We start from the raw sequence: 25,041 nt of genomic DNA, 5'->3' as shown, positions 1-25,041 counted from the left end.
AACAAAATGGATGCTTTTGCCCATTATAAATAAATGGGAAAAGAAAAAATAATTTAAAAAATTCATTAAAAAAAATTTAACTATCTACTCATTGTCTATTCTCAACACAACATCTATTCTGGGTCACTGGCAATCTATAAACCAAATTTGGTATGAATTCAACCAATAGTTTTGCTGCTACAGACATTTGAAATTTTGCCCATTATAAGTAAAAGGGAAAAAAACAGATTTTAAAAATGCATTAAAGATTTGAACTTTGACCCACTTTTGCTAAAATGTAATGAGATCTATTCTCGGTCACTGGCAATCTACAAACCAAATTTCATTTGAATTCAACCAATAGTTTTGCTGCTAGGGTTAATAAATAAAGAAACAAACAAACAACCAAACCGAACTGAAAACATGACCCCTTGCCTCCCCTTTGGAGGGCAGGGTAAAAATATGAAATATAACTAAAAGATAGCAGTAGAAAAACTTGACATGATAAATGCAACAAAATAGAAAAATAATAAGTTGTGTGAAACTGAATAAAACATTTAAGGTGTAGAAAGTTACCACACAAACACAAAATGCTTCAGACTGATGTTTACGTGTACACTCTCGTCTCTATAGCAAACGTCCCATTCCAGAATGTTCCCACAGTTGTCTTGGCGACCGTGCTCAGAATGTTAATGCATCTCTGCAGTGCTGCCATGGCAACCAGTGAGATGCGTTTCAGCTCTTACCCAAAAGTGCGTAATGGAAAAGAGACAGAAAAAAAAACTGATAACCAAGACTTGGTGTGTGTGCATGCTGTGTCATGTGTCATTCTCACTGCAGCCAAATAGTACTGGTACTATTTTTACACTGTCTGCACGTGCTCACATTCAAGGTAGATAGAGATGGCATGGGTTGGTCTGGATACAGGAAGTTACATCATAAGCAGAAGAAAGGTTGCCCTCTTCTGGACTTGGATGGGTATGAAGTGCGTGAACAGAATAGAGCTCACAGCTGCTCTATACCTATGAAGGGCAGACACACACACATACACTGACACACAGCTTGTGTACCGTGGACGCAAGGACAGGGCAGCCTGCTGCTACAGAGGAAAGCCTGGGAAACTCAGCTCTGTGGTCTAACAAGATGAACAGCAGAGGAGCCTAGAGGAGATGACAGACACCAGCAGTCTCACCCTGTCTCACCACTGATGGTAGGGCCTCCACACGGACTACTCCATAGTTTTCTTTGTTTGTGACATATATGCAGATATTGCTGTCTGAATTTGATATGTATATAGATGTAAACAGTATCTGGTGTCAGTATCTTGGAGTATCAGCCCACTGGGATGCTCTAAAAATTAATATACACAACTCACAAGCATGTTTAACTCTTAACTTGTCCTGAAGATGTTTGTTTTTGGATTCCATACATGATGAACATGTTTCTGATTTTTTTGATTTTTTTTTTCATTGAAATTCACTTCAAGAGGTGATACTGATGGAGTAGCACTTCCGTTCATCAGCTGTTTTCTAAGCTCACTCACATTTATGCACACACACATTCCAAACATAATACACATACTTGCACATGAGACTATAACAAAGGCATTCTGTGGTTATATTTAGAAGCATTACTACAGATAACAGAAGACCTAAATGTGCAGTGTGTAGAATTTAGTGACTTTTAGTGGTGATGTTGCGGTTTGCAGCCAAAGGAAAATACCATTATCACGTACAGTGGCTTATAAAAACAAAAACAAAACAAAAAAAACATTCCTTGTAGAGTCAACATGTGGTCTGACCTTTTTTGACTACTGTTAAGACATAGTGGACTCAATGGAAGAAGACCACAATGTCTATTATAAAGAGGTCACTGACAGATAATAAAAGCACAATTCTTGCTTAACCCATAAAGACCCAGTGGTACTTTTGTTTCAGTTCCCAAATTAATTTTTTCTCTATATTTAACGTTTTTAAGAGATTTTGTGTTTTTTTCCCTGAATATCAGGTATTTTCCTATATTTACTTTTGTAATCATGTAGATGTTCTTAAAAGCGTAGAGTAAAATTGAGGGTTATTATATCAAAACAGAGAAAACTGAAGAATAAGTAACTTTTTCAGGAAAATGTATCGTTAACTGAACATAAACCAAGTGTGTCATTAATCCACTGTCATTTATCCAACTCCATGGGTTTTACTGGTGAATCAAGGGCGTAGAAGATGATAGTGTTTCCACATTCACTATGGAGCTTCTGAACGTCCAAATGGGTCATATCTGATGACCATGAAAAGATGACTAATTAGATTTTACACCAATTATTTACATGTATCTATAGGATTAATGGATCAGAAGTTATTCATCATTTAAGATCAGTAAATGGTTTTGGTCACTGGTGGCTGTTTGGGTTTTTATGCGTTAAGGTGATTATATTTTAATCGAAGCATTTACATGAATATTTTGTCCAGTGTCTGCAATTCCATCCTAAACCTTCTGCACGTAACTTAAAAACCTTTTCTACTGAATCTACACATGAGCAAAAAAGAACTTAATAGTACTTCGTCATTTGGATTAATTTGCCTAATTCCAGTTGTACAACTTACAACTCTATTAACAAACACTACATAGACAGAATTTTGACATGCATTATGCTACTTGATACTTTTACTCCATTACATATCAGAGAGACATATGTTAAGTGTGCTACATTTATTTTAAACTTTAAGTCAGTTGGAAATTATAACATAAAAAATGATGTGATTCGATGTAGTACGACAGCTAACTTTTCTGTTTCATATTTTTTTATTGATGTGTATACAAGAGGAACAAAGTTACTTACATATACCAGGGCACACTTATGTCAGCATCAACCATGTTTGTATACACCATTAGATTTAGATTTGCATATTTTTAAGAACGAATAACGATGAAACCTGACAAACAATACAATAAAAAGAATACTAAGACATAGTCTGTGTAAAATAATTAAACTGATCACATAAACATCAGAAAAAAATAAAAGAATAAATAAAAATAATTAAATTAATTAAATTAAACTGAGTGAAAAATAAAATGAATAAAAGGAAGGGAATTACATTGTCTCAAAAAAATCCATAAACAGTTGCCATTTATTGTAGAATTTGTTCATGTTTCCCTGTTTTGAATATCTAATTTTCTCTACTTTTACAAAGGACATAACCTCATTAATCCATTGTGTGCTGGAGGAGGATGCTGCGGATTTCCAGTAAAGAAGTAGGTGGTGTACTACAGCTAACTTTTAACATAGCCAGTGGTATAATCTACAACATTAAAATCCTCCTGTAAAAACACAACAAAATAATGTTCTATAATAATAAAACATCCAAAGAGTCAGTCTGCACAAATACACTGGATTTGGCCAGTAACACTTTACTATAAAAACTGTACTTTTATATTAGTAACATTCAGACATTTTACTAATATTTGAGTATTTTTTTTTATTACAGTGCAGTGTTAAGAATGGAAGAATCAGTACAATTCATTGAGATTTTTTTGGTATGTTTGAGTCCAATCATCAAATTTCTCTTCAGACCTTGAGCTGACAAACTTTGGGAGCCTCTGGTATGTACTCTTCTCTAGATTCAGTGCAGTTTAGAGTAGTTCTGCTTTTTTTCTGATCTACTGTACTTACCATAGCTGTGCACACACAACTTTCCTTAGGTAAAGTGGTTCCTAATTTATCAAAACTGTTTACACCCGCTCCAAAAGTCTCTGCCATCACATTTGTCAGATTGTTAGTCATTCAGAAACTTCACACATGCATGCACAGATTGTATGTAAAACGTGTGAGATGGAAACTGATGAGACTGAAAGACTTTCACAGATGTGTGGGTGGAGCTATTTTTTATCAGTGATCATGGTCAGTATGTTATCATGAGTAGCTGTATTGTGTTACTCTTAAGGATCTTGTTGAATTTCTTTTCCTTGTGCTTTAGTAACTGTGCAGCCTCTTCTCCCTATAGGTCACCTGCATATCTACACTGCTTTAGTGAGCACAGAGGCACCATGGGAAACGTGATTCAGTGCTGTCACACACTGTCAAACTACTTCAAGTGTAAAGATGCATCAGCTCAAGGTGGAGCCGAAAGATCCCCTCTGCTCTCCAGCGAAGGGAGCGAATGTGACTCCCTGACACTGCCCGATGACCTGGAGGACGATCTGTTAACCATCTCCACGGGTGAGACTAACCCCGCCCTGGAACCCGAACACTTCCTGTTTCCTGATCTCATCCTGAGCAGCAACCTCGGAGGTGACATGGCCCTGGTGGAGCCCATGGTGTGTCTGCTGGTGTCTGAGGAGGAGGAGGACGGAGGAGGAGAGGGAAGGAGGGTGGATGAGCTAGGAGGTGAAGGACAAGACAGACCTGATGAATGGGGAGGGAGAAGATATTCTGAAGTGGAGACGCAGACTGAAGCGGAGACGCAGATTGTGATGGGTGTACAGACGCAGACGGAGTCCCAGGCAGAAGTTCAGACGCAAACAGAAAGACTCATGTTCAACAATGAAGTTCCAGAGAGAGAAATACACACACAAACAAATAGTAGCTTTGTTTGTGAAGATCATGGAGGATTGAAGGAGGCTGATGTGCTTCTAGAGGCACTTGCATCATCTGAGAAGTATTTCGATTTACAAACTGTTACTAAAATACATTCAGAGAGACAGAAGAATCTATTAAATCCTGAAATGTGCGGTGAAAAGTTACATGTGCCGGTAAAAGAAGACAAGGAATCTGAGCAAGAAAAGCTGAAAAAAGAACAGATCTGCAGCAGTTTTTCAACACGTCTGTTCCAAGAAGAACAAAATACTTGCCTTAAAGAGGGGTTTAATAATGATAAAGAGCAACACAACACTTTTGCTTCTCAGGGACATGTAGACTTGACAGAGCATCACACTTTGTCAACACAGGAGAATGTGATGGAAAGGGAAGAACACACTGGTAACCAGACAGATGAGAGGATTCTTCTGCAGGAGCAAGACCTGATGGCACAACGGAGGAACTTACATCTGACAAAAGACCACGACACCTCTGAAAGATCAGAGTTAGAACCTGCTGAATGTTGTACAGACCTGACAAAACATCAGGATGATGAACCGATGGAGCAGAAGACTGTGGTGTCAGAACAAAATGGAAAAAATGAGGATGACAGTGTCCACACAAAAACGAAATGTAAACAGTATGACCACACAGATGAGACGGAGGCTTCTCCTCACCAGAATGATGATTGTATTGGATATGATACTGACCAGACTAAAGAGAACATAGACCAGTCTGTGGTCAGTGTGGATCAGGCTGACAGCCAGAACACCACTTGCCCTCCAAAAAGGGGAAACAACCATACTAGTCAGCAGTGTGTTTTGGATTTGGGGACAGCTTTTCTTCAGGAAGAGGACACCGGGCCTGAACCCAAACAAATGACCCTGTTTTTAGTCGACAGATTGTTTCTGGAAGCACCACATGTCAAAGGTGTATATATTTTTTTTGTGCTTGTGTGTTCTCTGTAGATCAGGGGTGTCAAACTCATGTTAGTTCAGGGGCCACATTCAGCTAAATTTGATCTGCAGTGGGCCGAACCAGCAAAATAATAACATAATAATATATAAATAATGTCAACTCCAAACTTTTCTGTTTTAGAGCGAAAAAAGTAAATTTACATTATGAAAAGGTTTACATCTGCAAACTATCCTTTCAAAAGATGTGAATAACATGAACAAAGAGAAAAAATAAGTGTAATTTTAACAATATTCTGCCTCAGTTTATCATTTACACATGTACATTAGAACTTACAGATCACAGTGGATTTACAAACACACAAAACATTTAGTAACAGGCAGAATATTGTTAAAATTGTACTTACTTCTCTTAAGACATTTCAGGTTGTTCATATTTGTTCAGGTTATTTACATTTTTTGCGAAATTATATTTTATTTTAGTGTAAATACATGAAAATATTTATATTTACAAAGAGAAAAATTTGGAGTTGTCATTATTTATGTTATTATGATAGTATTTTACTGGCCATACCCACTTGAGATTGAATTGGTTTGAATGTGGAAGCTGAACTAAAAGGATTGTAAATATCTTAGTGTAATTTTTGCATTTCACAAATTCATCCCAAGGGACCCTTTGGCCCCCAGGCCGCGTGTTTGACACCTGTGCTATGGAGTATGCTCATATTTATTTACTTCATATTTAGAGCCTTACAGTCTTTTACCGGTTCAATACTTATTGTTTCTAAACTGTCATCAACAGCACCTCCTCTTCAAACTGAAGAAAAGTCAGACAGTGATGGCCCTGAGCAGTCCGATACCGACAAAATTAAGCAACTTAGCATCCGTGACATAGTTGAGCTTCAGGAGACAGGATTTTCTGTGAGAATCCAACCTCCTGGAGTGGACAGCTTTGAGCTTCAGGTCCTGCTGTGTTATTGTTATTCATTCTTTTTAAGATTTCAGTACATCTACTGAATATATGCCTTTCCAGTTCACCCCAGTCACACTTCCTCTTTGTCTTAAACTCGTAGGTGTCTGGTCAGATGCTTGTTGCAGAGCTACACCAGGTGCTGATGGACCATGAGATCACCTGCCATCGCACATGCTTCTCGCTCCAGCTGGGGGGTTCTGTACTCGACAGCCTCACAGAGCTGCGCTGTGTTCAGGGCCTTCAGGACGGTGCTGTAATCAAGGTGGTGGAGGGTAACCAGAGTTATTACAGTTTAAAAATATTGATTAGTTTTTATTATTATTTAGTTGTTACATTTGGTTTTGATTTCACCTTAGTTTTAGTTTGTTTTTTAATTTGAGATGAATGTAGGTTGTGTAGAAAAGAGTGATAAATAAATAGAGTAAGGAAAGAGGTAAACAGATCCTGCCAGTGAAATCCTCAACTCCCACTACAGAGGTTTATGTAAAGCAGCATTATGTTTATTTCCTAACAGTAAAATATCTTTATAGAGGGAGTGTTTTAAATTAAATTATGTTTTAGCAATCATGTTTCATTCCATCTCACTGTACATACATATAAAAAGCATTCTTTTTTATCAGGCTCTGGGTTCATCCTGAAAACATTTGGATGAATTCCAGCATTGATCCAGTGCTATAGTTACTAGTGTGATAGGAAAAGAGGCAGGTGATATTTCACATATTTTTCTGAGTCATTCTGTAGACTCATACAAAGCTCATGAAAAAGCATTTATTACAAAGCATAATACAGAATGATACACAAAGTTTAGTTTCTTTTATAAGCATGACTCCACAAATTGTATCAACATAGTATAGTCAATGCAGATTTAAAAACAAAAACAAAAAAAAAAACTTTGCGCAGTTTTCTTTCAGCAAGAAAAACATTTTTTAAACTGACAGTAAAATTACTTTTGGTCTCAGCATTATCAACAGATTGCATATTAGTAATACCACTTTTTCCTTTCTAATTTTAGATTTATTCTTTGTTTTTGTAGCTTTATTAGGTTTATTATCTGATTTCTATGACATCCTCCTCTGAAACACTTAGAACAAGAGCAATCTTTCTCTTTGCTCTCCTCACTTTGGAAAGAAAATATATAGCACTTTATCAGCATATTTTCTGATCATGTTCCAGGTTCTTACTCGATCCGTGATGCTCGTCTCCATCTGAGACACGTCAGAGATCTACTGCAAAGCCTCGACCCCACAGATGCGTACAATGGACTAAACGGCAGCTCCCTGTCTTACTTCAACTTTTTCACTCAAGGAGACAAAGGTAATGTTTAACTGATTATGTTGTTTGTGCATTTCAGCCATCCTCCAATTGTGACCCTTACATTTGCCCCTTTAGATTGTGAAAGTGTGGGTAAGGGGCGAGCTTCTGAAAGAGGCTGTACTGACTGCAGCCCACCTGAATATGTCCTCCCTGGATGCAAGGACCGACCTCTTACCCCTCTGCAGCCAATCAGAGATGATTGGAAGGTGAGGGAATTTCATTTTTTGAACTTGCAGAATATAGTATAGAACCAGCTGATAAATATATCCCCTTTAACCACTGCACTATATTTTGCACTTTACATAAAAAAATATTGCATTTTTTATCATGGTTGGAGTCTCAATGGCAGTTAGGATTATTCTTAAACACTGGAAAACCCCTAAAGCCCCACAGTTTAAAGAATGGGTAAATATGATGATGAAGACTGCTTCATATGAATGTATGCTTCATAAGTTTAATAATAGGGTTGGGACCACAACACCAGTTTGGGAGCCATTCTGGTCTTACATAAGTATGACTGGCAGTCAGCAGGATGACAGCAGAACTAATTCCCTCTAGTATTTATTTATCTATTTATTTATCTGTCTTATTTTATTTTATTTTATTTTATTTTTTTCTTCTTGGGAACTTCCACACTTTATAGCATTTTTGATACTTTTCATGTATGTATAGAAGCCCTGTTTGTTAACATTAAGCAGCATTGTATGATTGTTGTGTACCAAGTGAAAACTCCAATAAAAACTTGAATTATGGAAAAAAATTGATTAAAAAAAAATATAAATAAATAAATAAATATATATATATATATATATATATATATATATATATATATATATATATATATATATATATATATATATATGTATATACACACAGGGTGGGGAAGCAAAATTTACAATATTTTGAGGCAGGGATTGAAAGACAGTGTATGACCAGTTAGTTTATTGAAAGTCATGAGAATTTATTTGCCACAAGAAAATGGACAAAATAGAAAATGTTTTTATTCTATGTGTCCTCCTTCTTTCTCAATAACTGCCTTCACACGCTTCCTGAAACTTGCGCAAGTGTTCCTCAAATATTCGAGTGACAACTTCTCCCATTCTTCTTTAAGAGTATCTTCCAGACTTTCTCGTAATAGTTTTGCTCATAGTCATTTTCTTCTTTACATTATAAACAGTCTTTATGGACACTCCAACTATTTTTGAAATCTCCTTTGGTGTGACGAGTGCATTCAGCAAATCACACACTCTTTGACGTTTGCTTTCTTGATTACTCATATGGGCAAAAGTTTCTGAAAAGGTATGGATAATAGTGTTAGGTATGATTATGACATCAATATATGTTTGGTTTCAAAACAATTGACGTAGTGCCTGCTGAGAAAAAACAACTAAATGTTCATTGTAAAATTTGCTTCCCCACCCTGTGTATACATATGTATATATATATATATATATATATATATATATATATATATATATATATATATATATATATATATATATATATATATACACACATACATACATACATACATACACACACACACACACACACATTGTAACTCCTGAACTATTTGCACTATTCACAAAATTCAAATGGCATCTGAAAGCTGTGACCGTGGGCTTTCTGACACTATATAACACTTTACAGCAGCAATGTGGGACTATATTGTAAGTAGAAAGGAACTGCTTCAGAGACTTCCACATGGGCTAAAAAAACACCAGGAAATAACAACAAATATGAAGCCATAAAATAGATACTGAATGTTCAAGACCAAAAAGCATGTCTGAGCTGATGTGAAACAGTTCAAATTTTATTTCTGCAATCTCAAAAAGTTTCGTTATAGACATTTACAGTTGTTTCTGACAATAAATATGCAAAAAAAACTTCTGGTCCATTTTTATTGTAAAACACACTGTTTTAAGCATTTATTATTCATAATAATGATAATTAATGGAATGATATTGAAAGTAAAGGTCTTTCTGAAAACAACGGTGCAAAAGAATTGTCAAAAACGACATTTTCGGACACTTATTGCAAAGAAAACATGAAGACACCTTGGTGGCCTGTTATAATGGCAGTTTAAAGGGTTAAAGTGGAGGTTATGAGCGTATTTCTTGCTGTCAACAGCCCTTACAGTGCCTCCGGGTTCTGACCATGAGCAGCTGGAACCCTCCTCCAGGAAACAGGAAGATGCACGGAGACCTAATGTACCTCAATGTCCTGACCATGGAAGACAAAGAGCTCAACATCACATCCTCTACACGTGGTTTTTACATCAACCAGTAAATAACATGTTTAATCTCCATAAATCAAAAGGATTGATTTTTGTTTTTTCTCATTTTGTTCCCCCTCTACATATTAAATAGAGCTGATATTCCACCGTGCTCTGTCTTCTCCAGATCAACTGCCTTCAATTTCAACCCAAAGCCTGCAGTACCTAGAAGTCTTTGCCACTCTCTGGTAGAGCTTCTCAGCCAGGTCAGCCCTGCCTTCAGGAAAAACTACAGCATGTTGCAGAAAAAAAGGTAAGAAAATAATCAGGTTCAAAAACAGTGACGTGAATTTGTCGTAAACTGTATGTATGTTCATTGTTTATTGAGTGATACAGTGAAATGTTGCTGTTGCTTGCTGTCGACCAGGGTTCAGCAACACCCTTATGAGAGAATAGCAACATCTTTCCAGTTGTTTACCTGGACCGCTCCTCAAGGAGACCACATCCTGGATGGAGTTAGAGCAGAGGAGACACACACCAGCCGCATGGGCCAAGACGAGCACACAGCTGGACAGGTAGAGGGCTCAGAGTCACATCTGGTCACAATCTCATCTCTGCCTTAAAGTTTATATCTTCAGTTTACATCACTTTGATGTAAGTGTAGTTTAGAAGAATGTATCCATTCAACCTGTTCCATGCTCACCAAACTTCAACTAATTCACCCTATACAATTTGTCTTCATATTGCCTTCATTCACTGGAATATTGCACATTTCATTTTGTGATGTGTTTGTAACCTCAGAGAACACTAAATGTCATCCTTTATATAGTGAACTCTGTCCTGTCTTAAATATGCAGTAATGTAATAATGAAGAGAAGATATGCCACATGCATGAGAGCTCATATTTCCAGAGTAATCCAGCTGTTTCATTGTACTTTTGAGACTCACTGATGATGATGGAGATCATCAGTGACTTTTATTACGATTTTTTTTTTTTTTTAACACAGAGTCGTGACTGGAATGAGGAGCTGCAGGGAAGCAGAGAACTTCCAAAGGACTCATTACAGGAGCGTCTGCATAGAGACAGGAGTATATTCAAGGTGAGTCCCTAAGAACTGTCCTGTAATGCACTCCATGGGTGATTTTAAAGTTTGGAGAGGCAGGTAAAACACTAGTGGGTGAAGAAGTTTACAAACCCATAAATCAAAAGTTCTAATATCATGCTGTATGTAAGTATTCTCAGTAACATGTACTTAAAAAAATCTTTATTTATAATAAAATACTTACTGTCTGGGTTCTACTATTATATACAGTATATGATGTATTTCTCTTTCCTGCTACATAATATGTATGCTGCACTTCACTTATGTTTTGGGTTAAACTCATTCTAACTACTTCATATACTGCTCTGTTGTTTATTCTACAGCTATGTTTCATATCATATAGATATCTATGTGTAATATAGATATTATGTAGTTTTTAGTGTTGCTGTCCTGTGAGAACCATGCATCTCATGAGCTCAGAAAAAAACCTGCTTTTAGCTTCATGCTTAGTTTATGTGTCTTAAGATGAAAAATTTCCTCAACTCATAAAGCAACACTTTATCCCTCATTTTACAACAGATGAGAATTTGGACAAACGGATGAAAAAAGGCAAAAAGTTATATTGATGCAAAGCTGAATAAAATGGAGATACTTAAGTCAAGTACAAATACCTCAAATTTGTACTGTTAAGAGTATAATGTTGAAGAAAAAGTACAAGTATGTAAATGGTGGGGGTGTACATGTGCGAAGCATCCTCAGTCTCCTCTATTTCTTCTGTACTGCTCTGGTATAAGATCATGTTGCTCTTTGTCTACAAACACTGAACTGACACACCATGATGTTCAATTCTCTCTCAGACCAACAGCGACTTCGCTTGTGCTGCGACTCGAGGTGCTGTGGCAGTCGTTGACGGTAATGTTGTGCCATTAAACCCAGGGGAGGCACCTCACCTGCAAATGTTCATCTGGAACAATATCTTCTTCAGCCTGGGGTTTGACGTCTCTGAGCACTACAGTCCTCTGGGGGGAAACGCTGCAGCTCATTCTGCTGCCATCTGTGACCTGAGAGGAGTGCAGGTAGGGATCCCAACAGAAAACACCTGCATATATAATCAACTGCTTGTTATACAATATTAAACATTTTTGTGTATATTAAAGGTCAGGAGAAGTTTTTCATAAAGAAAATGTAGTTGAAGTTTAATCTAGCCACTTGAAATAAAGTAATTATTAAAAAAAAGAAAGTATACAGGATAGTGCAATTATAGTAAAAAAAAAAACTGTGAAAATGTGTTTTCTGCTACAGGCATATGCATCTGTTGACATAAAAGGCCTTCACACACTTGGGACTGCAGTGATAGACTACCGTGGCATACGAGTCATTGCCCAAACAATAGTTCCTGGACTACTGGAGAAAAATCAGGAACAGAGTGTCGTCTATGGCTCTAATGACTACGGAGAAACAGTTTATACACACCCCAGGTAACACACGCTCAAACAAAACAATAAATTCAAGTATTCTTTATGAGTAAAATATCAAACAGGGCTGTATTTACTTGCAGATTTCTGGAGCTTTTGAATAAAACATGTCAACCACTGAAAATCCAGCGTCACCAGGTGCTCGATCACAACAACAGCCCAGTGGATTTATGCTCTGGCATTGAAACCAAAGGCATCCTGGGAAATGATGGACGACCCTACATCTTGGACCTGCTGCGGACCACACCCCCAGATCTTAACATGCAGATTTCAGTGACAAAAGAGGTGGAAGAGGAGGTTCCAAAAGTTTGTCAGCAGTTTGGTTACCCGCGGCGAAGTGGTCACAGACTCGCCAGTCTGAGACCAGAGCTGATAGACGCCTTTATCCAACACAGGTGGTTAATCTACTAATACAGATGTGCAGCTGTTGACAGAAACTGAGATTATTTTCTCCTTTATCCTCTGTGGTCTGTTGCAGGTATGAACTCTATGTCAGCATGGTGTCCAAGGGGCTCAGAGAGCTGGAAAGATGTCCTGACGGGCAGCAGATGGCAGCAGATTCAGCAGAGAAGTCTGAAGATGAAAACACAGGGCTGAGGGAAGTTGGTGAGGATAGACCCAGAGATAAAACCACAGCTGGGGTGGCCGTGGCTCAGGAGGTAGATGGACCTAGCTGAGGACAGGAGCATTGTCCTGATAGAAGAACCAATCCAACTCAGAGTTTGGGAACATTGTCAGAGCAGAAGTCAGGTAGTTTTCAATAGTTATTTTTTGATTCCAAGTACTTTTGCAGAAGCCACCTGGCACGGGGCGGCCATGGCTTAGGAGGTACAATGGGTTGTCCAATAACCGAAAGGTTGGCGGTTCAATTCCCGCTCTGTCCTAGTCAGTCTGTTGTGTCCTTGGGCAAGACACTTCACCCTCCTTGCCTCCAGTGCCACTCACACTGGTGTATGAATGTTTGGTGGTGGTCGGAGGAGCGAACTGCCCCAGGGCAGCTGTGGCTACAGGTGTAGTTTACCACCACCAGAGGGGGAATGTGAGAGCTCATGAATAATGGGTCAATAATGTAAAGTGCTTTGAGTGTCCAAAAAAGCACCATACGAATCTAATCCATTATTATTATTATTATTATTATTATTATTAATAACATAAATGCATAAAAGGAGAGAAGAAAAGTGAAATGATAACTTTAAAATTTAAATCCTGAAACTTGCCTGGAACTTTTTTTTACACCTCATCTTCAATCTCTATCTCTTTTATCAGTGTCCTCTATCACTATTTGTGTCTAATAAAAGCAGAATGTCCCAAATAAAACAAAATATAATGGAAAAAATATATGGCTACTAAATTTTTGAAAAATATATATTGAAAAAGCCAAGAAGTAGATTTCTGTGATTTTCTTTGTTTTCTTGGAATCCAATCAACAATCAACCACTGAAAATTCAACTCTATACACAACATTATGTTTTATTATTATTTGTAGATTTGCAGAAGAAAAGTGTGATCATGGAAGCTTGTAAGGCTGTTGGATCAGTGACTGATTCCTGCTTTGACATCCGCTTCAATCCAGATGTTTGCTCCCCAGGTATCAGCTGCAGTCATACAAACACACAAAGTCAATAACATTAAGAAAATCTGATTAATATTAAATGTGTGTTTTTACTGCAGGTGTCCGCTTCCCCCCTGAGTATGCTGAGGAGGTTCAGAGGCAGAAACAGTTATTATGGGATGCAGCAGCTTTTCTGTTGTCTAACCAGATTCCAGCAGTGGTGAGATGTCCAGATGACCAGTACCCTCTTATGTCTAATGTTTAAGTACATTTGTGAAGCTTATTATGTTATTTTTTTTTATTATGTGTGTCTGTGGTAGCTGAAGGACTGTCTGGACTACACAGCGGTGCCAATGGATGGGATGACCTTGACCTCGGTGCTGCATCAGCGGGGTGTGTGAACGTACGTTACCTTGGCACTCTGCTGAAGCAGCTGGACAAGGTGGAGGAGAGGGGGAGGCTCAGTCATGTGCAGGTAATTTACTCCAAACATGATCAGTCACATTAAATAAATGTGAGTCAACATAACTTCCTGTGTCTGATATTACTTTTATACTGTCTCCCACAATTTCTTAAAGCACTATGTAGGTAAAATCAGGATGAAATTTGCTAGTGTAGAAAACAGTTTGGCTGTTATGCCTGAATTGCGTCCTGCTCTAAACACATTTCTGAATCTAGTCTGCATCTCACCGACTGACAATGTCACCTTCTTCACACTTGTTACTTCATTTATTTATTTATTTATTATTTTACTCATATCAGTTTCAGTCATTTTAACAATTTTATTTTTATTTTTCTATTGTATTTAATGCCTATGTATGTGGTATGTGCTGCTGTACTTTTGAATTTCCCCCTTGGGAGATCAATAAAGTATATCTTATCTTATCTTATCTTATCTTATCTTATCTTATCTTATCTTATCTTATTCTTGAACTTAAAGGCAGTGCAGTGAGTAAAAATAAAAAAATCAGAAATATTTCTGTATTTTTTATTTGCGTATGAATTATCCATCTATTTGGATTGCACAGTTGTCACATTAACAAGCTTTTAATATTCCTTTGTTGAACATTTGTCTGTAAAACACATAAAATAGGCATTGTATTAGTTTATATTTCTAATGTTAAATGTAAGTAATCCAAAAACATACATTTTGGATATCAGGTCCCCAAATATGTTTTGTGTGTAGATATTGAGTTGATAGTAAATAATTATTAAAAAAAAAAAAAGAAAGAAACAGCAGAGCAAACAGGACAGTCCATGTAAATGCAGGTTTCTCAATGACACTGTAGTAGCAGAATGAGTTCAGTACAAAGCCATGTCACTGCTGCAGATGTCACTAGTAGGTGCCCCTGTCAAGCCAAAAGTGAACATCTGCCAAAAACTGATTACCTATTTTCAGCTTTGAAGATACTTAAAATGATAAAAACAAAAAAGGATTGGTGTGGCTTCAATAATGTCATAGTAGATAAAGTAATGCAGTCATAAGAATAGTTGCAAACGAGGAATTTTCTTATATAACCCACTATTAAATCATTTTGATAAAGTTTAATTTTCAAATAGAAGTAAAAATTTTAGACATACCAAAGACATGTAAAGAATACTTCCTGATATGATATATACCTGCTTAAGCATTAGTTTTGTTTGCAGCAGTTAATAAAGGGTTTTTTTTCCCCATACTATTATGATTAGTTTTTGACACAACATCCAACTTCATTGAAATGGTTCAGTTCAGGCAATCTACAGGGTTTTTCTGTTAGTTCTTTGTGCAAAAACACATTTCGTCTTGTCCTAGGATATTAAATTAATGCCTAAATCAAACATTTTTTGCACTTGTTTGAAATCAGAACTGATTACCTGTATATCTGTGTCTTTATTAAATGATCAAATGTTCCTTCACAGAGAATTTCTATCAGTGAAGTCATCATTAGAAGTGCAAAACACATCTTCAGGAACTACTTACAGGTGAATTAAAGAATGCTCCAACAAGTCTGATGCTAAATATTCAGATGTAACACACCGGCCTCTGTCTTCAAATGGTGTAATATCTTTCCTGTATTCTGTCAGGATGTGGAACCTGCAGCTTTCTCTGCTGCCGTCAGTCACTTCCTGAACTGCCTCCTGAGTTCCTCCTCCTCTGGTTTTCTCGAGTCCTGCTCTGATGAGCTTCTCACCCGTCGCAGGAGCCGACGTCGACGAAGTCACGGGAGTCGAGTGGCCTTGTTGACAGACTCTGTTTGGGCTAAACTGACCTCCAGTGAGCTGTGGAGCCGGATCAGGACTGAGGCAGAAGATTATTACCACTGCACCATACAAAGGTGTGGGTGACTGGCAAGTGTGTGTCTGTTGGTTATGTGGATTTTTACACTATACTCTTCTCTTTGTGTTCAGTGGAAACATAGATGAAGTCATAGAAACTCACAGCCTCCAGAGGATTTCCCTGTTGAGAGAGATATCCATCAAGACAGGCATTCAGGTCAGACTTCCAGCATACCTGTCTTCATAAAACATTCATGTATTAAATAAAACAATAGATCCCTTAGACCTAAACAGTTTTCCCCACCTCCACTTTCTGTAGATGCAGCTTTATACACAAACCATCCTCTTCACTCACTGTTTAAGTGTTTAATTTTGTGTTTTTTTTAAAATTATTATTTTTATTTTTTAATTTATATTTGTTTTATTTTGATTTGTTTTATTAATTGTATTATTTTTTAGATTTATCTTGTTTTTATTATTAATAATTTGTTTTTATATTTTTTTTAAATTTCATTTTCTTCTTCTTTTTTTGTATTTATTATTTATTTAGGTGTGTAACTCACTGGTGAAAAGGCCCTGATGAAGACCAGAGGTCGCAACACATTGGCTGTATTTTAAATGATTGCCAGGGAGTAAAAAAGGCATTTATTTTTACACAGATCCTACAGTATTTTTTGCAATCTTTAATGGTAATGTGGATTTTTTTTTTTTTTTTTTTTTTGGACTCCAAATAGTAAGACACACCACAAGTTTCCAAAGAGCACCAGTGGATAATCACCAAGAAGACCCAGCAGCACTTCCACTTTGTTGCTTTAGAAAACAATAGACCCCTTAGACTTAAATAGTTTCCTCCACATTCACCTTCTGTAGATGCAGCTTTATACAGAAACCATCCTCTTCACTCACTTAAACAGTGTAAGACCTTGTGCCCTTCTCTTTCTCTCTGTTTAGGTGCAACTGAGGGAGTATGCGTTTGAGTCTCGACACAGGCCAGTGTTTGCTGAGGAGGACATTGTCAACATGTTTCCTGTGGTGAAACATCTCAAACCAACAACAACAGATGCCTCGCAGCTTGTTCAACAAGCGCAGGAGGCAGTACAGCAGGGTGAGTGACAAATACTCTGATATGCACTCTCAAATATGTTATCAGACCGCCTTTGGCTTTGATAACCGGACACATTTGCCATGACATTGTTTATTTTACATCCATAGTTGCATTCATTTTTCACCAAGATCTTGTATTGATGATGGTAGAGTTAGACCACTGTGTGAAGCATTCTTCAGTACATCCAATTCTCAACAGATTCTCACTGAGGCTCAGGTCTGGACTTCGTGGTAGACAATCCATGTGTGAAAATGATGTCTCATGCTCCCTGAACCACTCTTAAGAATTTTAGCTACATGAATCCGGGCATTGTCCATTTTATGACACCTTAAGAAATGAGAAGCTATTCACTGCACCAGTTAGGTTTAAAGAACTTGTTGCAGCTGAAATATATTAATCCCTGCAGTAATTATCCAGAGAAGGATCTGAAACACATATTTACTTAGTTAAATCCAACCCTTTACCTTTTATGAATCAGAATCAGAATTATCTTTTGCATGTAAACACATACAAGGAATTCTTTGCCGGTAGATGTTGTCTCTATAACAAATTCTATATACAAGATATAATTTAAAAAATGGAAGAAGAAAAAAAAGTAAAATAAGAAACTATATGTGTACTTAAACTTGCAAATAAACACCTACAGTATAAGAGAGTGCAGTACTGAAGCAGTCATCTGTGGCATCATCTTATTAATATCACATTGTAGCTACTGGAATAGAAAATACTCACTGTCCATTGTCTCCAAAAGTCATTTAAACACCTTGAAGCAACATATTGGTACTGTTTAGATTTATGACTTCTGCCTCTTAAGATGAATAACTCATTTCGGAATCATTGAAAAATGAAGTACATTTTGACAAAACTGAAAACTGTTCTTCTGAGCTTGTGAAAAGTTGACCTGTTAGAGATACATTAACCCGTAAGACCCAAACATCCACCGGTGACCAAAACCATCTACTGATGTAACTGTTTAATACCTGTTGATCCACTAATCCTATTAATACATGTAAAGAATTGGTGTAAAATGCAGTTTGTCATCTTTTCATGGTCATCAAATATGACCCATTTGGACGTTCAGAGGCTCCATAGTGAATTTGGAAACACCGTCATCTTCTACAACATTAATTCACCAGTAAAACCCATGGAATTTGATCATGGATGAAGACACTTGTTTTATGTTCAGCTAATGATAGATTTGGCTGAAATAGTTATTTTGTCTTCAGTTCTATCGGTTTCTGATATAATAACCCTCAACTTTAATCTGAACTTTTATGAACATCTACATGATCAGTAAATTAAATACAGGAAAATACCTGATTTATACTGACCAAATACAAAATACGGAGGAAAACATGATGAATAAATCATGATACATCACTTAAGGCAGGTTAGATATAGAGAAAATTTCATTTGGAAACTGGCACAAAAGTAAGCTGGGTCTTTATAGGTTAAAATAGATCAGTGAATATAAACATTATCCTAATCTTATAGAATATTATGCATTACGGTACATTAAACCACCAACAGTATATAAAGTAACTCAACTTTAAAGATCAGTACAGCAGTAAATGCAACATGTACACATTAATGCAGGAGTAAGACGGGAGTCAACATCATCTGCATACTTTGTATTACGAAGCTGTAAACTCATTTCTTATTTGTACAGTTTTCTGTCATCTGTCAATAGCTGTCAGAACTCAACGTGGCTGCTATATAAACTACCTTGGATTTATACAGGACTTGAAAGAATTCTCTTATTTTACTCCCTAGTGTTGGAATAATCTTAAGAATCTGTTTCAATTTATGGATTTTATCTCCTTGGGATTCATTTTGTCTCGTGTACCTTGCCTCCTTTCTTCCTGTCTTTGTTTTCACTGTAGCTGTTGTTTTTCGTCGTATTACGTGCACATCTCATTTTTTATTTATGAATTTCAAATTGACTCGTCTGCCGTCTTGGCCAGGTCTCAAAGTGATTTTTTGCTCAAGTGACTTCTTGGTTAAAGAATGATTAAATAAAAAAAAAAAAAAGAAGAAAGATTAATCCAAACAGAATGAGGTGATGTGAGCAGAAGTTGTTGTATTTACACTCATTGTTGGTGTTTTATGTTTGCTTATAGGCCTTCTTAAAGATGGCTTTGAGCTGATTAGCCAGGCCATGACTCTTTTCAGCAGCATTTGCGGTGTCCTACATGAAGACGTGAGCACTTGTCTGCGTCTCCTGGGACGACTCAGTTACATCTTGGGTGACTACGCAGATGTAAGTGATAAATAATAAGTAAAGTTTCAAATATTATACACTTCATTTGCGATCTTTCCTAAATCAGAGCCTTCCTCTGTCCTCCATGTTCACAGGCTCTTAGCCACCAGGAAAAGACTGTCATGAGTAGTGAAAGAGTGCAAGGGATAGACCACCCACAGACCATTCAAGACTATGTGAGTTTTTACCTTTTCTTGGATACACCAGCAGATATCAGTCCAACACATTTTATTTTATTATGAGTGGTATATTTTAATATTCCTGCTGTCTGCACCGGTTAGTGATGAGTTAATCTGTGTGTGATTCAGACTCACCTTGCTCTATACTGTTTTGCTGGAGGCCGTCACTCCACCTCTCTTCAGCTGCTGTATCGTGCTCGGTACCTGACTCTGCTTGTGTTGTGGAGAAGACCATCCACAGGTCGCACTTCTGGATGTAAGTGACACCTCAGCAGCAGCGTTGTTCTTTAGTCCAGTTACCTTTCTCTACTATCAACAGGTAATATAAGGACAACATCAGGGTCTTTTATCCTTTAACTATCCACTTCTGACCTTTATAGAACTGCAAGCTGAAAAGCAGAATAGAGAGTATAAAAGAATGTTTTAATTAAAGACTTTTTGATCCATTTCTTGACTAGGTTACATAGTTTTGTTTATGCCACTGTCCCTCCTGTGTGATGATGTGTCCATCTCCTCTATTAGAGTATGTTGGGCCTGGTGCTTCATGGACTGATGGAGTATGAGCTTTCCCAGAAGTTTCTACAAAATGCCTTAATTTTAACCTCAAAATACCATGGTGCCATGTCGCTAAAACATGCTCACAGGTAAAAGAGTAGATATAGATATAGATATAGATATAGATATAGATATAGATATATCAGCAATGTGAGCAAGCATTGCTATATAATTGAGTTGATTTCTTTTTAACACTGAACACATTGGACCAAACAAAAGCTGAAATATAATAGACACATTTTCAGTGCAGATTAAAAACAATATAAAAGAAGAAAAAACTGTCATATTATGGGGATTTGAGTGAAAAAACCTTAGAAATCCCATATCTAAAGATATGATCTAAGAAAAGACACAGAAACACATTGCTGTGTAAAATGCTATAATGCACTGATAGATGTGACTTATTTAAAACCAGTAGAACATCAGGCTAACAGCTGAAAAGAACACATAGTTGTTCTGTATTGCAGAGGAATAACATGTGAGCAAATTCATATGTTTGTTTAACTGTACAGTCAGTGCACTTATATAATTAAGATGATATTTTCAACACTAAATATTATACTCTCAGCATAACGATAATAATCCTTAACACATGCAACAGAATGACTAGAAACCTTTAGATCAAATATAAATAGGTATACTAAATTGTGTGTGTCTGTTCTGGTTAGTTTTCTTTAGATAAACCTCCTTCTCACTGCCTTGTCTGTTTTCTGTGCAGTCATCATCTTCTTGCCACTATGCTGGAGAGTAAGGAGAGTTTCGATCAGCACTGCAACATGAGAAAGAGGCTTTTTCAATTATAAAAGACAAGTATGCTTTCATATTGTACCAGTATATGCCATGCTAGTCAGTGCATAATGTTTGATGCTGCAGTCTAATGGTTGTAACTAAGAGACTTCACTGTTGTTCAAATGAAGGTTGGTGACAGCCACGACAAAACAAAGGAAAGCCAGAGTATCTAAAGAGTCTCACTCAGCAGGCGGTAATCCTTCAGGAAAGTCATCAACCAAATCTACAGTAACACACTGGTGCCTGTGTCCCACCTCCAAAGGTATGCACACTTAAAATAAAACCTTCTTATATACCCATCGAACAGTTATATTGTACCTCATTTGAGATTTTTCCCCCTAGTTTACATCACCAAACCTTGCTACAATCCTTCAACAACTCAACCTAACCTGTGGGATCATTCTCATTCCTCTCAGGTAATATGGAAATAATGTAAAATACTGCAACAAAAATAGACACCTAGTCAAGAGTTACAACACATTTTCAAGCATTTTAAAGCATGAATATAGTGTCAATATATCCCAGAGATAAACACATATACACAGTGGTGAGCTGTTTGAAGATATACATTTGGGATCTGTTTTAGATCTTCATATAAATTAGGATTAACATTGACAAGTCATTGGAAATATTGAGGAGACAGACTAATCTTTTAATTGAAATTGTTGAATTGCTTTATATGTCAATGCAATGGTTATAATGTTCACCTCTTCTGATGTTTATTCTGTTAAAAGGTGAATGTTAAAGGTGATTCAATTTTCTGAATTACCACTTTCTTACACATCGACTACTTCTGCGCTCTCCTCTTATGTCTGTCTCTTTAGTGCTAAAGAAGTGGCAGATCTGAGGACGGAGTTTCAAGGAAAGGAGAAGGTTCAAGGGAAGAGCTAGAAAAACAGTTATTAAAGCAAAGACACTTGAATTCTGACAACAGTGGGGAACAGCACTGAACTTTGAACTAGGACGGTTACAATAAACACCTGTGTTCAGTCAGACATCGACAGACAATGGGAAATCACAACCTAGTGGACCTGAATAACGGTTAGCCTAGTTTGGAAAACAACTATGTCCCCGTAACAGACAGGTGCAGACGTGTAATTTTGAAAAAAAAATGTGTTTGTTTCAGTAAACCTAGTTACAGCCATTTTAGTGGTCATCAACAGATCTTTTTTTTTCTTTTTTTTTCAAATGTGCTCTGAGAATAAAGATTTAGATCACCACTGTGAAGAGGTAATTCAGTCTGATTGTGAGAGTATTATTTTTCCCTGCAATTCCCCATGTGTCCACGGGCTTCACAGTTGTGCTATAAACAGTTCAGAGTGGGTGATCTGCCCGTCGATCTCTATGACCTTTAGGTACATACAGGTCGATCATAATTTATTACTTTTTCCACACGTGTCCTGAATTGCTTGGTGGTCGTTGAGAGACAATAGTAATTTCAGTAGTAATAACCATACCAGTATTCTATGTAGGGTGGAAATTAGATAAATATTGCCATTTTTCAGATGGATTGTCTGACAACTGTGAATGAATCTTTTTTGTAAATATTACTTCTATAGACGAAATAAAAGGGTTTTGAAGGTTGATAATGATACAATATATCATCCATGTTTTATCTGTAATTGGAGACAAGTTCTGTCTTTAAATTACATCAACTTACATTATTAATGATGTGACCTCTTCAATAACGAGCGTGTTTATCGTCATTTATCAAACCGAAAAATACTGATGACTGCACATGATATTAAACGTCATGTACTGAACTAATATTTCACGGTGTGTTTTTCCTTTAACTCCATAAGCAAACCGGAGTTCATGCTGCGCGTCACCGTTACCTCGACGTGCGCGTGCCCGATGTCCAATCGCGACCGTTAGCCGGGGCCGGGAGAATGCGGCGGGCACCAAAGAGAAAAAATCTGACTGACCGTGCCGGCTGATGTGAAAAGTCGGATCAAAACTAGAGTTTTATATCAGACGTTTAGATCAGACACTGGGCTATGAATATCACCATCTATCAAAAGGTGAGTTATAAGTGCGTACATGCCAGCATATTCATGTTTTGACACTTAAAATTACTTGTTATTTTGACGACGAATTGCCTGCAGTGTCTGCGCTTTCCGTTCCAATCTCAAAATGGCGGAGAAGCCGAAAGCTAAGCTAAGTGGCATAGTTGGCATTCACAAGAGCATCGATTAAGAGAAGGGGCGTGAGGAGAGGATAACAGTGATATTATTTTACCACGATATACATGATAGTGATCTCAAGGCCAATTTTGTGGTTTTCGGTCAGTGAATTTAGATGCATCTAGACACTTGTTGTGAAACCTAGCTAACATCATTGGCTAGCGTTAGCTTCGTCTATTTATGGAAGTTATTAGGGATGAGCTAACGTGGTAAGTTAGCCGGCTAAGCTAACGTTAGGTGCTGTCAGTATACTGCCATGTTTTCCTCAGCCGTGGGGATATCTTCAGATGTTGCATATATACCCATATAATTTAAATTTATCCCTTTATACTGCAAGGCTTTTAATATTTTGTCGTGGTAATCTTCATTTCTGTTGATGCGTTTTGTGCTGTAGTTAACATCTCCTTACAACCCAGTAGTAACGTTTATCAGTCTAATAGCTTATTATCTTTGTAAATGATAACGAATGTTTTATTGTAATAAGATGTCATGTTGCGTAACTAATTGGTATTTTCATTTATATCCGGAGTATGTTTTGGAGACCGTATGATGGTGTAAATCCAGTCTGCTCAAAACTGACAGCTTCATCTTCTACGTCACCCTGCTAAGCTAACGTTAGCTAGAAAGGGCGTTGCTGAGCCATTGCTGCAACTTTGCCCTTGTGGCCATCGAAGCTTTGAAAGACGCCACACGAACCAGATTTTTTAACGTATTCTAATAATAAGAAAAAAGCAAGCCACTAGTTCGTGTCTATGTGGTTTTATTACATTCGGTTAGTCTTCCTCAAGCTCACGTACAAAGGTTTTGAGGGAATCACGATCAGGGTGGAGACTACAGGACTATCACCACAACATTATAATCCCAGGCAAGGCTTTGTGATGTTATTCATTCATAGAATCAACTTAACGCACTGTGTTAGTGATTTTCACTTGCTTAATTTTAACGTCTTAATTTCTCTGTTGTTTTTCTTAAACAAGCAGCAATGTGCAGGCCCATGTCTCCTCAATACCATCAGTCAGGAGTGCCAGGACATGTCACCTGTTTCAAAACACTTCATCATTTTATCTGAGTTGTACACATTATTATACATTTTAGAATCCTGATCATCATAGTAGTGCAGGTCATTGTCAGCATCTAATTTTTACTGTGATCTTACTTTCTACCTGCGTTCTTGCATATGCTGCGTCAGGTGCTCTATTATCTGATTACTTTCACACACATCTGAGTACACTGTGTTTTTAAATCAAAACTGACCATCATATTACTAGTATTGATATTTAGAAAGAACCTGTTTTATGTTTTTCTTTCTGGTGTGTATGAATTTGAGATCACGATATTTATATCAGATGTTGCATGTTAACGTTAAATAATTTTTAAACTAATAGCGTTTAGTTTGGAAAAGGACACTAATCACTAATATCACAATGAATACTTTTGCCAGTATGCATCACTAATGAAGGAGAAGTAGGATTTAGCTGGACTGTAGACAGCTAGTTGGAGAAATCAATCATTGCATATTGTAATTGATCTGAAAACATGTATTTCTTTTATTTTTGATTGGTGCTAGCATGGACTAGTCTAAAGGTCACCCATAGAGGGGCACAGCTCAGCATCTTGGTAACAAATAGTATGATGGCTGAGATCCTGATCCTGATCAGGAATTTGACAGTGTTTGTTTT

At 37.1% G+C, this 25,041-nt stretch overlaps 1 protein-coding gene across 1 annotated transcript; it reads left to right on the top strand.

The window, feature by feature from the left end:
- The first annotated feature begins 976 nt into the window (after positions 1 to 976).
- On the top strand, positions 977 to 21,599 carry cluhb (CLUH binding protein of NUMT mRNA b). The gene is given in 33 exon segments (XM_030153278.1): positions 977 to 1,189; positions 3,978 to 5,479; positions 6,266 to 6,426; positions 6,537 to 6,708; positions 7,610 to 7,750; positions 7,826 to 7,956; positions 9,881 to 10,035; positions 10,153 to 10,278; positions 10,393 to 10,540; positions 10,973 to 11,065; positions 11,866 to 12,084; positions 12,311 to 12,486; positions 12,567 to 12,878; positions 12,962 to 13,089; positions 13,970 to 14,071; positions 14,155 to 14,255; positions 14,356 to 14,430; positions 14,433 to 14,510; positions 15,935 to 15,997; positions 16,100 to 16,350; positions 16,424 to 16,508; positions 17,243 to 17,396; positions 19,517 to 19,656; positions 19,752 to 19,832; positions 19,965 to 20,054; positions 20,056 to 20,091; positions 20,358 to 20,479; positions 21,109 to 21,137; positions 21,140 to 21,204; positions 21,308 to 21,338; positions 21,341 to 21,384; positions 21,386 to 21,445; positions 21,522 to 21,599. Coding segments are annotated over 32 exon segments (5,106 nt in total). The 5' UTR covers positions 977 to 1,189; positions 3,978 to 4,020.
- The last annotated feature ends 3,442 nt before the right edge of the window (positions 21,600 to 25,041 follow it).

Source organism: Sphaeramia orbicularis, chromosome 14 (genome assembly GCF_902148855.1).
Source record: "Sphaeramia orbicularis chromosome 14, fSphaOr1.1, whole genome shotgun sequence".
NCBI lineage: Eukaryota > Metazoa > Chordata > Actinopteri > Kurtiformes > Apogonidae > Sphaeramia > Sphaeramia orbicularis.
This window is presented reverse-complemented; position numbering and strand designations above follow the sequence as displayed.